Genomic DNA, 16,311 nt, shown 5'->3' with positions numbered 1-16,311 from the left:
TCCTTCCTATATGTGATTAACTTTCTTGTTTTTATTTTCAGGCAATTATATTTTGTTCTTGCAGTACCTAATTTATTTAGAACTATAATGGTGATATTTTTCAATGTTTGTGTGTCTTTGTACCTTAGCTTTGAAATTTGCCTTTTCAATTAATTCTTATAATCTTTTTGTCCTGAGCACTTGATTTATTGAATTCACATTGTTGTTTAATTTATTGCATGAAAAACTGGTATAGACCCTACATCCATTCTTTGGTTTATATTACTAGGTTATTTGTCTGTTTTGCGTGTTCTCTTTTTCCTTTTTCCTTTTTTCTGCTGTAATATGAACACGTAGTTTTCAAACCAATTCTTCTTCTTTTGCTTATGCTTAACATGGGCGTATACATGTAGACCATCTATATGGTCTGATATTCAAAATTATCTATCTATTATTATAGGAAATATTTTTATTGGTTCCTTGTCTGTCTCCCCAGGAGAATATAAGCTTCCTATTTTAGGAGTTTCTGTGATTCTGCTTCCCCTCGTTGTCAGAATGAGTAGCCATCAGTCAGGCAAAGTCCAGTGAGCAAGAGAACTTTATTCAGAGGAAGGAGTTATTTATAATGGCAAGGCACAAGAGAGAGCAAGACTTATGTAGGAGACTATATAGTTTAGCTAGGCAGAGAGGGAGAGAGAGAGAGAGGCAGGAATGTATCTTTAAGGCTATGTGAAACCAAGACATGTTTAAGCATGAGAACTGCATGATAAGGTTTGCCTTGGAAAAGTCTCCTGTCACAGGAAATGTGTAGAATAGATTGGCAGAAGGCATCGGGAGAGGCAAGGGGACCAGTTAGGAGGCTTCTGTGGTAATCCGGGTTGGAGTAATGAGCAGAGAGCATGCCCATGCAAACGAAGAGATGGGGGTAACTGGGAGAAATATCAAGGACGTAGAGTGATTACCGACTGGACACGGAGGCTAGAAAGAGGGAGAACTTGAAGACAACACTCAGGTTTCTGGTGTGGTTGCTGGAGTCTTATTTACATACGTCTCTTGGAAGACTCTTAATGGTTATTTAGACGTATACTTTGTAAGCTCCTTGATAGGAAGGCCTGCTTGACACTCATCTTTACATCACAGTCCGCAATACTGAGTTCCACCCATGGGAAAAATTGATAAATGTTAACAGCCTAAGTATACAATCAAGAAAACCTTAACTATTTCCCTTGTGAGTAGTGCTAATGATATTTTACGTTCCCCTTTCCCCCCACCACACAGAGGGCTCTGAGGTAGATAAATGAAATAAAGGAAAGCTAAACGCAGCACAGTCCAGTGTAACGTGGTCTCCAACCACTGACCCCGCCGGACGGGTAAGCTGCTAGGAGACAGTAAGGACTCGTACCTTCGTATTTCTCTGACATCTTGTTAGTGGTGCATCGGTGTTCCACCTTTGTTCTCTTAAAACCGAAACGGCGTTTCTTTGTTTCGATCCTCACACAGTTTCGGATTTCTTCCTCTGTTAAACCTAGGAAATGGAGTACAAACAAAACGTCCTGAGAACGCACCACTGAGAATTCAGACAAGAGGGCCGGATACTCCGTATCAGCTCCCATCTTCTCCAACTCCTGTAAGGCGGAATGAGGAACAGCTCTCACCTCCAGATTCAGTCCTTTACAGGCCCTGGGATGATCCTGAGCAGAGGAAGTATTTAAGAGTCCCTGCTGTCTCTCCCTTCAGCACTGGCCCTAAGAGGCAAATTCAAGGTGGCTGTGGCCCATCCCATGGGACTCAGGTCGGTCTCTCCCTGTTGCCTACACACAAGGAGCCTCAAAGCTTGCCTGTCCTACTGGCCACAGCCACTCTGTAGCCCTGAAGCTCAAGAGAGGAACACATGTTCTGTGTGGTGCCCCTGTCAGGCCTTCTTTCTGGGCCACGGCTGATTCTGTGAGGCCTGAGTCCTCCTCATTTATCTCCCAGTCAACACCTAAAACGGAAATCTTGTTGCCCATCCCTCATTCCCTGAACACTCATTCTCATACTAGTCTCCCTGACTCAGATGCTCATTCCACCTGTACCTCCAAACCCCTTTTGTTTTCTCTCAGAAATTCTGACTTGCTGACCTAAGAACTCTTCTCAGTGTCCTCCCTGCCTGTTCTCTTCCTTATCTTCATTCGAGCCTGCACTCCTTGTTTCTCCTGTTGTCTCCGAGGGAGGTGGATACCGCGTCATTCACAGCCCTGGAGAGCTGGGCTGGATTTCCTCCTAGCTTCCCAGTGCTGCCATCGGACAGGGAGTCTTGTCAAAACCTGATGCTCCAAAGCTCAGGCCATTCGGTTCTTACATCTTTAGTCCTCATTGTTCTCGCCTTTTACCAAACTCCCAAGCATCACTTGTTGAAGAACTTGGCCTCTGAGTCACTCTTCCCCACTCCCATCCTTGCCTGTATTCTCAATGACTTCAAAATCGACGCCACGTCGGGGATGAAGGGGGACACAGTGCAGGGAAACGGGTCTGGCTATCTGTAGGCTGAGCTGCTGCTGCCTGTCTGGGGTAACTGGAAGAGAATCAATGTTTCTTTTTCCTTAACAGCTTCCAAAGCCTCCTGACCTGCTACCTGAAACACCAAAATTAGAATCCAGATTTTGGTTTTTGTTTTTAATGGAATTTATTTAAATCAAAATATAGCTGACACAAGAATGCAGTTTTTTTGATTGTTAGTTAAAAATTACCTTGCAAAACACAAGCACATGAGAGACAGGGCTGTTAATATCAGCCCCTAAGCACCTGAAGCAAAGAAGTTCATCAAATCCTGATATGGGCGGTTGTAGATTACAATCAGCAGAGGAGTATTTTTAGAGCTTCAGGTGCAGTGTGGGTGTGCTACTGAAATTGAATTCTAAAGGCACAGATCACTGAGACACGAGGCCAAGTAGAAGAGGATGGGGTCTGCCTACTTCCCAGTATTTTCAATAGTTTGACACCTTTGAAGAGAGGCATTATAAGTTGGTGGTGAAAAATTCTGGTAGCGTTGTTCTAACAAGTAGGTCAGTCAAATGTTTAGGCCATGTTAGGAATTTCATGCATAGTTCCCACCCTTTTTAAATTTTTTCATTAGGTTTTTATTATTTATAAATGAAAATTAAATTTGATGTGTCCAATTCATTAACCATAACATAATTAATCGACTATCTACTTAGTTAATTTCATTTTCTGAGGGCTAATGGAGAATCTTAAAAGATTTGAATGATGAATCCCTCTTATGAGCCATGGTGTCGGTCACACAGTGATTAAAATATCAAGGCTTTATCAGTGAATTTCTGTGCACGCCTTTCTTCCCCTGCATTTCCTGTAGCTTGCTGCCTGACCCCTACCCAGTTGCTGGATCCTGCAGCACTTGGCCTCTTAAACCTGAGTGTCCCTCTGATGTAGCACAGGGGACAAGTATTTCAGAAATGTCCTCCACTACTCTGATGGGGTGAAGGTCAACACTGTTAGTCAAAAATGTCATACGGATAAATGGGGGGGCCTATAATTGTTCTCCAGTTTGGAGTAAGAAGTGACTTCTCAACAAAAGGAGTTTAAAATTACCATCTTGCGTATTACGATATTTTAATTGTTTAATGTTTTTACTTTATTTCTGAAATTCTTTTCAACTAGCACAAAGAAGCAATGTCAACTTTTATTCAAGGTCTTAAATTGACTATGGGACACTGAACAATAGAGGAATAAATGAAGGATGCAAATAAAAAGCAATTTAATTTTGTTTTCCTCTTCTTGAGGGAGAAAAGGTACTATGAAATATTCAGGTCATGTTTTTGAAATTAATGACAAGGGATACAATTCTTCCTGAATAACACAAATTAAACTAAGCCTATACTCTAGTTCCATGTTATGGCTAAGCAAAGAGAGAAGAAATGGAAAAAAGAGAGGAGGCCGCCAGAAAATATATTCATCTAGAGAGTGGGCAAAAACAGGTACACGTACCCACCAGAGAATTCCATTTTATTGAGATGTGTTTCTGTCTGGGTGTGCTTCATCTTTTTTTTTTTTTTTAAGATTTTATTTATTTATTTATTTGACAGAGAAAGACAGTCAGCGAGAGAGGGAACACAAGCAGGGGGAGTGGGAGAGGAAGAAGCAGGCTCCCAGCGGAGGAGCCTGATGTGGGGCTCGATCCCAGAACGTCGGGATCACGCCCTGAGCCGAAGGCAGATGCCCAACGACTGAGCCACCCAGGCGCCCCTGGGTGTGCTTCATCTTAACCACAATTAAAACTGTGCACCAATATTATTATTGTATATATACACACACACATACACACACTTATTGAATATAAGAACATGTATTACATATAATAATATTAAATATAGAAATACACTTAATTGAATATACCTATATGTACTATAAATGTATATAAGTATTATATGTACATACTATATATAAATGGGTGTATGAGTACATAGGTGTATATGGTCATTTATTTCCAGTTTCCTATCACATCTCAAACTCCTTTCTTTCCCTTATTATGTGCACCTGTTTCTACCTCTATAGAGAAAAAGATGGAAGATGAGAATGTTTTGGTAGGAAAGTATAGCTCATCGCTCCATTTCGGTCATGGGTCTTCAACTATTAAAATGTTGGATGGTTGATTAAAGATTCACATGGTTCTTTATTTGCTCTGATCTCTAAGCCTTTAGAGGCTTTGCTCAGAATGCATGATGAGTATAGCTGATCAAGTGAGAAATTATTCTCTGGGCTATAGCAGCAAGGGACCAAAATAATTTCATCCCAGGGGTGAGATGAAACCAATTAAGGGCCAGAGATTTCCCCCAACCATTTTTGCTCAGCATTAATGTGGTAACCTCGTGGCAGAAGGTATCAAATTCATCATACGGACATTGCTGCAGTAGGAAGGATAACCAAACTGGAGCACGAGGGTTAGGCAATGTGGAGAGCCCAGCACAGCATAAATCTTTCAGATTTCAGTAACTCCGTCACGTACAATTTTTAGGCCCTCTTACTGAAAGTCCTTCTCAACGACATTTAGCTCATCTTCTCTCTTAGGTAAGTAGATCATGAGGGATAGCTGGTCACTTAAAATTTGGAATAACTGAGGGCAGCCACATTAAACATTAGCATTTGCCATCATGAGATAGAAGAGAGGGATTGACACTCTACTGACCCCACGGTTGGCCTGATGTTGTTTTTTTAATTAAATTCCTGCTTTCTTTCTTTCCTTCTTTCTTTTTAAAGATTGATTTATTTATTTAAGAGAGAGAGAAAGAGAGAGAGAGAAAGTGGGATGGGATGGGGCGGAGCAGAGGGAGATAAAGAGAATCCTGAAGCAGACTCCAGGCTGAGCAAGGAGCCAGTCATGGTTCGATGCCAGGACGCTGAGATCATGACCTGAACCTGAACCAAGAGTCGGCTGCTCGACTGACTGCACCACTCAGACACATCCTGGTTTCTTTTGTATAAAAGTCACATGATCGAGAAGTCCTATTTATCTGGGGTAATTGGTCAGTTGAGTTCTGGTTACCCTACAGTTTCCTAACCACGTCCTTAAAAGACTCATGATAGAATCATCGCAAGGGCCTTGTGTCATTTCACAAAAGAGTCTGAAAACAAATTTATCCAAAGGTGCTTAAGCTGTATAATAATTACTATTGGCAATTCAAGATAATAGTTAAGAAACCAAGGCTTATTTATAAACCAAGGCTTATATTGTTATTTTACATGTAAGAAGCTAAATACCCCTGATTATATCCCAAAATATAAAGCTGCAAACTTTCCTCCCAAAAAGTGCTTCCCATCTGGCTTCAAGTTTTATCACCAGTAGGTGCATATCTAGCCCACATTAACTTAGTACCTTGTCAAGTCCTTAATTGTTCTTTTATCTTATGCCCTTGGCTTTTACTTAAAAACCATTAAAAGAAAAAGACTGCTAGAGAATTTCCTATAATTATTTTCTACAAAATTATTATCTTCCATAAAAATGCTATAAGTAAATTATCTTTTAGAGTTTAATTCCACGACAAATTTCATTTTTCTTGAGATAATAGCATGCATCTCTCTTTTAGGTTACCACTACTGTGTAGCTTATGATGGTCCCAGATGTCAGGAAATTCAGAAACAAACCTCATGTCCAATCAAAGAGGTTATGTATATTTATTTTTCCTTCTTTTTTGGTCCTAATTTTCTATTTTTACTTTATTTGCTTGAGTGTGTACCTTTTGGTTGTTCTTCATATCATTTTGGAAAAAAGCGGAGTCTGAAAGTTGATAAAGAAGAATTAAAATGAAAGAGTAACAGAAAAGTGAATTGCAGGCAATAGAATCTAGTTGAAAAAAAAAAAAAGAGGGCTGCAAAAAGCCTACCTGAGTTCCTGAGTTCCTCCAGGCTAAACTGGTAGAGGAGGTCATACACACCACCCAGGGAGCCAGAGGTGAAATAGTGAGTCCCAAAGTCATCAAATATCCGGCTATACAAAGCAAAGTTGTATTCCAGAGGCAGGTGGTTAAGTGCTTTCAAAAAGACATCAGAAAGCTGCAGATCTTCAGTTTTCATGGTGAAGTTTAAGACTTTTATCACTTTATGGACCCTAGTAAAACTAGAATCCTAAATGGAAGAGGAGAAAAGAATAAAAAAAGAAAAAAGGAAAAGAAAAAAACCAAGATGATTAAAGGTAATGGCAGTTTGAAGTGTTAAGCTTTTAAATGTCATCTAGTTACCCCTAGCTTCATCCCAGCCACAGCACGGTAACTTCCACTCTCCGTGCCACGCACTCACACACACAATTAGAATTTTTGTTTTATTTCTCAGGACTTTTTCCTGAGAAGGTCAAAGTGCTGAACAGGTAAGACTATCTCAGTAATTCGAACTGTGTGACCGAGGCTTAGGTTTGGTAGCAAGATCTACCAAAAAGAGATCAGTGATCGGAAAAGTAAATCTTTCACTCTTGATTGTCAGTCATGGTTGTGTCCCTAGTGTTTATTTAGAAAGCCTTGCTAATGCGAGACATTGAGAAAGGAGTGCATAAATTTTTCATTGGAAGTTATGCAACTGAGATTCAAGTCACAGCTTTGTCCCTAACTGAGAAAAGGCATTTATATTTCTGAGGTCCGAGGTGTCTGTGAAATGTCACCTGGGGCACAGATGAAGGCCCTGCAGTGGGTGACATACCACACCCTTTTCAACTCTAAAATGCTGATTCAAAATTACTTAGGGTTAAAATTAATCAACGTTATTTATATTCTCTCTCCTTTACCCATAAACTGGAATATTTGTTTGAGAGTTTTTTTTTTTTTTTAATTGTTTCTTGTTATGTCAGGTTAATTTATGATTTGGTGGTTGGTATTATACCCAAGTCTCATTTCATTAAATTGTCCTTCCACATATCCACTGAGTTTTATGAGTATATCCACATATACCGTTCTTTTAAAAAATTTCACATACTTTACCTACCTCTCAATTTTAGCAAATTGTAGTGTTTGAGTAATAGCAGAGAGAGGAGCGTATTTTAGCAAAAGAACTTTATCGCAGCTGTAAATTATTAAATAGCTATTTTCCTGTGTGCTATAATTATGGCATAAAATGGCTGCTAACACAAAAGAAAAGAAATAATCACAAAGATTAAAAAAGAGTCACCATTCACACTTTTCCCTCTCTCTTTCCTTTCTCTCTCCCCTACTCCTTTCCACCCTGGCCCCCTTCTTGCCTTTAACACATTTATCTGAAACATTTATAAACCAGTTCTGTGAAGCAAATCTTAGCATTGAGACTCATGTATATATCCATGTCTCTTTCAACATCTCCATTTCCTTGCTCATTATGGACTATATTTTTAAGCAGTTGTTTCCAATCCTGGATATGATATTAGAGCAAGCTGGGGGACTTAAAAAAAAAAAAAAAAAGCCAGAATCACATGCCCAACCCCAGATATTCCAAAATAGTAAGTTAAGAGAAGGGCCATGAGATATATATTTTTACTCCCTAGCAATTCTGATTCTAACTTGTTTTAAGCATATAATTTGCGGAGTGGGGGGAGGTGGAGATAGGCTAAATGGGTGATGGACATTAAGGAGGGCATATGTTGTGATGAGCATTGGGTGTTATATGTAAGTGATGACTCACTATATTCTACTCCCGAAACCAATACTATATTATACGTTAACTAACTTGAATTTAAATAAAATCTTGGAAGGAAAAAATATATAATTTGCATTACTCAACTATAAAATGGAATGAAATCTTGCCATTTGCAATGACATGGAAGGAGCTAGAAGAGTATAATGCTAAGCGAAATAAGTCAGTCCAAGAAAGACAAATACCAAATGATTTCACTCATATGTGAAATTTAAGAAACGAAACAAATGAGCAAAGGGGAAAAAAGAGAGACAAATCAAAAACCAGACACTTAATTACAGAGAACAAGTTTATGTTGCAGGGTGGGGGGTGGGGGGGTGGGATGGGATGGATGGGTAGGGGGATGGGTGAAATAGGTGATAGGGATTAAGGAGTGCACTTGTGAGGAGCACAGGGTGATGTATGGGTGATGTATGGAAGTGTGGAACACCTGAAATGAATATAACCTGTATGTTAACGAACTGGAATTAAAATAAAAACTTAAAAGGTAAAAGCATATAATTTGGTAAGTTTGAGGGAGACTATGCTACCTATAGCCCATTCTAAAATGCACTAACAATTTATGTTATAAAAGGAATCTATTTTATTCTCCTTTTTTCTTTTATGTGTTCATATCACCAGAGCTCTACTCTTCTCACAGTTCGTTGAAATTATGAATAAATGAATGAGTGAATAAGCAGATAGCCTGAAGTGTAATGTAGTAGATATGAAGAGTGGGCAAACTCAGACAAACTGATTTCAATGCCCAACTCTGGCATTTACTCACTGTAAGATCACAGGAATCACTTAGCTTCTTGGACTTCAGTGTAGTACTTGACAGATGGAAGATATCTGATAAATATTTATTGCATTAAAAATAAATGTATGGACTTTAACTTACTCATCTGTAAAATGTTATTAAAAATATCTATTCTGATTCCCTATTAGCGTTCTTTTGAAGATAAATGAAATGCCTAGGAAAATTATCTATAAAGTGCTTAAAATCTCTTATTTATGAAAGTGTATGAATGGATGAATAAATAAAAATATGAGAGGCACTATGTTGTAAAGGCAGGAGGAACCATAAAATGGCGCCCTCCAGCTGCGGGTCCCATTTGTTCCAGTGTGGGTAACTCATTATACCTCCCCCCCTCAGGTTCTATGATTTAGGGCTCAGTTTTCCCATTCATCTCTTTGGAAAAAACAAATAGTACACAGTAGTGGTTGTAGTGAGGAACAGATACAATTTTAAAAGACATTTGTAAATGCCTAAAAATGTCCACTAGAAAACTATCCCCTAGGGGCGCCTGGGTGGCTCAGTGATTAAGCGTCTGCCTTCGGCTCAGGTCATGATCCCAGGATTCTAGGATAGAGCCCCGCACGGGGTTCCCTGCTCAGCTGGGAGCCTGCTTCTCTCTCTCCCACTCCCCCTGCTTGTGGTCCCTCTCTCGCTGCCTCTCTCTCTGTCAAATAAATAAATAAAATTAAAAAAAAAAAAAAGAAAGAAATCTATCTCCTAAATTGGAAAACATGTCCAGGAGTTTTCATCTACGAATAATAAAAGAAAAAGGAACAGAAGCAGAAAGGTTAATGGGTGGAGATGTCTCTTTACATATTGAAAGAGTTTCATTGGTTCCTGGCAAGATTAATGGAAGAAGTCTAATACTTAGATACAACCTAAATTCTCAACAACAACAATAAAAATTATAAATTTCCAGAGAGAGAAAATAAAAGAAAGAAAATCAGCTCTGCATGTGATTTTTCCTTTGCAACAATGAAAAGAAGATAGTAGAATAACAGCTACCAACTACCAAGAAAACAAGACCGTGACCTGATACTCCTATATTGGGCCAAGCTATTCCTTTATTGCTCAAGGAAAATGTAGGCATTTTAGATATATAAGGATTTAGGGAGTAAATGTAGACACACACACACACACACACACACAATATGTAAAATATAACACAAATGTAAAATACTATGAACTTGGAATTTGTAAGTGTTACATGAGGAATCTTTAGATAGAGAAGACAGGAGTCAGAATAAAATACAAACTAATATATGTGATATAAAAATGAACACAAAACAATCCTAAGGAAGGACTTGGAACACAAAGGTTTTGAATTATCTCAGTAAAACTGAGGTTTTGGAAGAAGCCTGTAATGATAGTGGTGGGGGAACAGAAAGGTAGATCCGTCTTCAAGGAGATAATGGGGATGGGGTGTAGAGAAGTAAAACATCTTTAGGGGGCTATATTACTTCATGTGGTAAAAGAAAAACATAGGTTAATTACGCTGGTTAATTACAGAAAGAAAACCACAAGCAGAATTTAAAAGTTTAGTAGCACTTCCAGAATGACCCCAAGGACAAAAAGCAGTAAACAGAAATCTGACAAAGACAGCAAAAGTAAAGACATAGGAAACAGCAACAAAATAAATTGAGTAAGAAAAATTAAAAATGGAAGAAATATGATCAAGTGTTTCAGTGAGTATATTAAATCAAAGAAGACAAAATTTCCCTAGCAAAGGCCTGTCAGATTATGCTAAAAAAGCAAAGTTCTGTTACATGTAGTTAATAAACAATACACATAAAACCCTAAGACAAAGAAAACTTAAAGAGAACACGACCATAAGTACAGCCAAATATATACATCATTGTATGTATTAGCTCTATAACTTTTGAAATCGGAGGTAACAAGGTAAATCTATTTAAATTTGTGTTAGAAATCTTACTGATTTGATGTCAAAACCTCTCCCCTTCTCATTGCATGATTGCTGGAATTGGTGTTAATTTTTCAAAAAGAATAAAAAGATTGGGAACCATCTTGATTACCTTTCTGTGGGAGGCTTCAATGGCTTGTTTGAAGGCAGAGTTATGGGTGGTGCTTTGAGTTTTCTTTGAGGAATAAAAAATTGGTATATGAAAACTGTCACGCTCTTCCCTCGAAAATAAAGCTTGTTGATTTTCGTTCTTTGTAAGAGGAATTAAGTCCTTGTAGAAATCTGTTTCCAAATCATCTTCTTCAGTTTTTACCTGGAGAAAAATCCATATGAAATAAGACATAACTTAGGAAATACTAGAGCTACTTGTGAAGATCTAATGCAATGATCCTTCATTCCTTTATGCATTCAATAAATATTTCTTAAAGACCCATTTTGCTAGAAATAAAGGAAAAATTAGTCCCTGTCCTCAGGAAGTCAATAGTTTAGTTAGGGAGAAAAACAATCACCAGCACTTAATTCAATATGGGAAGTGTTGTGCTGCTAATGGGATTGGCATAAATAACCCTAAAGCCCAGACAGGGCACACCAGGTAGGTCTTCATCAAGGAAACTACTCCTGCACTGAAACTGAACAGGGTAATAAGCAACAAGGGCTATTTTTAGTCTGCCTGTGAATGTGATGCTCTTTGCAATCTAATTGAAGGTATCTTCCAGAAAACTGAGGCCTATAAAAGGGGAGGACAGATCTGTCCTGCCCTGCTCTGGTTCCATTCCCGCCACTTAGCCTGCTCTAAATGTTGGGCATCAGCACTCTACTGGCTATGTCTGTGGGCAGAGGACAAATAATCGATTGGTTCTGCCTGGCAGGTGGTTACCAGCCTTCACTGACCGGGTCTGGGAAGAGGAGAAAAACACAACCAGAGGAGCTTGACTTGAACTAGGAGTAGAGCAGAAATTTTCCAAGTACAAGTTAAAACCCTGCTATGGTTATACTGGTAAAAAGAGACAATGGATGAATTATAAAAAAAAAAAAAAAAGAAGAAGTTGCAAAGTAAATTGATTGAAGAGTACTCCATGTTAAAGGTGCTTGTCTGGTTTGCAATGGGAAAATTTCTTGTTTTAAAATATTCAGTATTAAAATGCACTGTGAGGCAAACCGCATGTCACAATCAGATAGCTTGTACAATTAGTGAAGGAAAGACAAAATAACCCAGCTGCAAAAGAGTCTTGCTCAACAGTAAGATACAGTCAAAAGTTCAGTGCTACTTTCCGATACTATGGTGCATGCTAGTTAGCATTTAAAGGGCCCACAAATGAAGCTCTTCAGTTAACGATGAAGCAATACGATCATATTTAAATATAGCTGCTGACATTCTTTACCATTTCTCTAAAAATCTCAGACTACAAATATTTTGTTTATGAATTAGCTCTTACACAAGAAAAGATGTGTCAGCTTAAAGGAAAAAATATTAGAATGGAAGGAAGAGGGCTCAGGTATCCTGGGCAGAAGCTCAGAGACAATCTGCCCATGTATATTAACTTGGTGGAAGAACAGGTTTACGGGTGAGCAGGGCTAAAAAATTAGATTGAACAGGGAAACTGGGGTGCGGCCTTGCATGCCCTGAGAAAGTATTTGGATTGACTTCTAAAGGAAGATTTTGCATGTAATAGGGTCTTTAAAATGTTAACTGAGTGAATGAAAAATTAAGTGTTACCATCACTTTTGTGTTTTGCAAAGATCAAATTAACTATGGTTAATAAAGTGGAGGCGAGGAGAGTGGTTGTAAAAACTGTTGCAAAGAGCCATGTGAGACAGGATAATGGCCAGGTCTAGAGGAGTGGTGGTTGGGTGGAGAGAAAGTGGGGGGCATTTGAAAGATATTTAGGAGGTAAGTTTACAGAAGTTGTCGACCAAGTAGATATGGGGAGGAGAGAGAGGGAGACAGACAGAGAGAGAGACAGAGATGATGGGAATGCTTTTCCATGAAAGAGAATATAGAAAGCAAAGGCAACTTTTGAAAGTATAGATTTTCCCTGGGAAGAGATGTTAACCAAAGTCTGGGGAAAAGGCTGTATTCCTCATTTACATATCATTACGTACATGCTGAGCCCATCCATGCACACTGTCTGTAGATCCAGTGCGCTGACGATCTGGGACTGGATGGGCGTCGACACTTTTACTTTTGAGTTTGAAGAAAGATAGGTTTGTAGAAAGGAGCAGAGGAGAGATAAGAGGGACTGGGGGAATGGAGGACACTGGTGGCACCTAGTTTCCTGTGCTGTGAGGGTTAAAGACAGGACCTGAAGTTGTGAATTTCACAAGAGATTTGGGGGAGGATTTGAGGGATTACAGAGCTATGAAGATTTTCAGGCTTTGGGCTGCGGCAAGAGGCCATGGCTAGGTAGGTCAGTGTATTGCTAAGAATCAAAGTCTAGTGGTAACCACACTCTGCACTTGGCTGCTCACAGCAAATGCTTAGCATACGGCCAGAAGCAAAGCAGCACCACCTAGAAAAAGAGAGGAGTATTCCTGAGTAAGCGGTACAACTCTGGGGGCTGGTGCAGGAAGCATAGGGTGACCGAGCTCTGCAGTTAGCAGCTGGGGGATCCCCGAGGGGCAGAATTCTTCCTATGGTCTTCTAATCTGACTTCCTATCCAATGCCTTCCCTTCCCTTCCTTTCACGAGCCCCTCTCATCTTTGTGTACCAGTCAGCTCGTTATTTCACCTGTCTTAATGATCTCCAATACTATAGGAGAACGGAAGTCAGATGCCTGTGAGTTTCTCCTCCTCTACTGTTTTCATTGAGGTACAGCTTAGATTTGCACAGCTGCCTGCTAACAGCAAGAACAGAGAAATATGGAGATCAGGAAAAGTCAACCAGTCTCTTGTGACCTTGGATCTGGTTATTGACCCTCCTCAGCAGTTGAATATTACCTAAAACTCAATGACGTATGGTTCGAGATCAGCTCAAGTAGCTTCTGAAGGTTCAACAATTTTGAATCTACATTGATAATGAAAAGAGTCTCTTTTATTCTGAATGAGGATTTGGGGGCTGTATTTCCTGATGTAACGGGCCACCCAGACTTGGGTTACTGAGTTATGTGGGTAGATCCAGTGGTCTGCTAGTAAATGTTTCAAAACCAACTCTCTGGGAGGGGAAAAACCTATGATTTGCTATAACGCTTGCCCCTGGCTATGGCGTAATATTCCTACCACAGTTGATTCAAGCTACCTGCGTGGTGCCTTAATTCAAACTTGGAAAGAGATGTACGGTAGCAAATTATTATACAGCATTTTCATAACATAGATACAATAGATGTAGGTAACCTCAAGGGCATAGATGGGAAAATGTAGCAAAATAATGGAGAATTGACAAATTTTGAATAATTATCACCTATGTTTTTAATATTTTTATTTAATTGTAAGATTATATATTTCATATTTAGTAATGGCTACGTTTATAAACTGGCTTGCAAACTTCCTAGAAATTTAACAATTGACTCTCGTAAGCTGGAAGAGCTCGCTGTAGCACACCACTGGTGAACCTCACAGGTGATACCTTTTAAATGACAGTTTACGAAAGGCACATATTGCACGGGGGTGTTTGTTAATGTCTTTCTTGCTCTCGCTGTCAAGGTCTCATCTAGCTCAAGCAGCACTGCACTAGGAGCCAGGAGTTCTAATTCTGATGTGCCATTTACTTGTTGCGTAACTCCGAGAAAGTTGTCTAACTTGGATCTTCTATTGGTACGACAGATATAAACAATCTTCTATTTTTCTGGGAAGGTTGTTATGGGAATTGAGTAAAACACTATCGGCAAGTACTTTCAAAACTGTTAAGTATAAAATGTTTAGATAATAAATTTACCCAAATTTGCCCTCTTCTCATGAGCTGAGTTTAACATGTGATTTGTAAAACTGCATAAAATAGATGCTTGCTGAAAATAAAAGCAGCATTTGTGGAGGGAGGAGGATTGTTGTATTTTAAAAGTAAGCGTATGGTTTCCCAGAGTCCATAGTCTCTGGGAAACAAACTGAGGGCTTCAGAGGGGAGGGGGATGGGGGACTGGGATAGGCCGGTGATGGGTAGTAAGGAGGGCACGTATTGCATGGAGCACTGGGTGTTATATGCAAACAATGAATCCTGGAACATTGCATCAAAAACTAAGGATGTACTGTATGGTGACTAACATAATAAAAAATTAAAAACAAAACAAAACAAAAATAATAAATAAAAATAAGCATATGGGTTGGTGGTTTAGGCGCTAGAAGACATCCTCCAACAGAACAGTATTATATGTAAATGTTTGGGTGTGGGCTCTGTCTGCAAAGTTTATTCAGTACATCTCCAGAGTAAGGCTATTATTGACAGAATTACTGTTTCTTTGGAACAAAGACTCTTCTGCGTTCCTAATTAGCATACCAATGAGACATTTTCCACCTCCCTGGGTGGTGCCTGACCCTCTGGAATTAGCACCTGGATCCGTGCGGAGATAGTGGATAGTTTCTTTACTTGGGCAGAGGTCAATTGTTAACCCTTGTCACTTCTGTCTCCAGGCAGAGAGCGGACTTCTCAGGGTCAGTCTCCCAGAAGGTGTTTGAATTTGGCCTTTGGGCCACAAGGGCATTCATTCCCTATGCCCATTAGTACAGATTAGATGGCTTTAAATTGAGCTGATCAAATTGGAAAACTGCTTGTATTTATATATATGTAACAGGTTTTCTAAAGGAAGGATTAAATGATTTTTGCTGAACTTATATTATCCATAAAGCAGGGTCAGAAATCATTGGACCCCCTGAAATTCTCTCTAGCATGTCAAATTTGTATGCCTGGATGTTACTATTAAAATCCTGTCTTCCCTGTTTGTCTTATCACAAATTAAAAGAAATAGATTGTTTACTTCAGTTCAACAATTTTGGAGCACTTATCGCGTGTAAGGCCCTGGGCTAGATTCTGGGAGTACGTAGTATATCGCTTGTTACACTTAGGAAAACAAACAGAAAACCAAATCAACTAATAAAATAGGAAGAAACGTAAGAAGAACTACCCCTATGGCATTTAGCTCCATTTTGACTTTTTAAGAAGCCAGCCACTCTTTTATGTCTAAGTGTTGTGGTTACCTGAGAGAACTAGCTAGCTATCATAGGAGGAAATTTGGAATCAAGCAAACCATTTATCTATGTGGGAGAAAGTACAGCTAAATGTTCATTGGAGAAAGCGTGGACTCTGAAGCTTGGGAAACCTGACCTTGAATTTCTTTTTTTTTTTTTTTTTATTCGACAGAGATAGAGACAGCCAGCTAGAGAGGGAACACAAGCAGGGGGAGTGGGGGAGGAAGAAGCAGGCTCATAGCGGAGGAGCCTGACGTGGGGCTTGATCCCATAACGTCGGGACCATGCCCTGAGCTGAAGGCAGATGCTTAACCGCTGTGCCACCCAGGCGCCCCTGACCTTGAATTTCTAATCCCTGATTTATGAGCTGTT

General features: G+C 39.4%; 1 protein-coding gene across 7 annotated transcripts in view; it reads right to left on the bottom strand.

Moving 5' to 3' along the window:
- C6 (complement C6) overlaps positions 1-16,311 on the bottom strand; it is an 85,413-nt gene that overhangs the window by 24,180 nt on the left and 44,922 nt on the right. For all 7 annotated transcript variants that reach the window (XM_087867913.1, XM_087867910.1, XM_087867912.1 and 4 more), the window contains 3 exons: positions 10,936-11,136; positions 6,357-6,597; positions 1,382-1,504 (listed from right to left, as the gene is read on the bottom strand). In XM_087867913.1, coding sequence (XP_087724039.1) covers positions 1,382-1,504; positions 6,357-6,597; positions 10,936-11,136 — 565 coding nt within the window. The remainder of the gene's footprint in view (positions 1-1,381; positions 1,505-6,356; positions 6,598-10,935; positions 11,137-16,311) is intronic.

Source organism: Ursus americanus, chromosome 15, assembly GCF_024610735.1.
Source record: "Ursus americanus isolate L20-20 chromosome 15, mUrsAme1.1.p, whole genome shotgun sequence".
Classification (NCBI taxonomy): domain Eukaryota; kingdom Metazoa; phylum Chordata; class Mammalia; order Carnivora; family Ursidae; genus Ursus; species Ursus americanus.
Note: the sequence above shows the minus strand (reverse complement) of the source record. Positions and strands in the feature narration are given on the sequence as shown.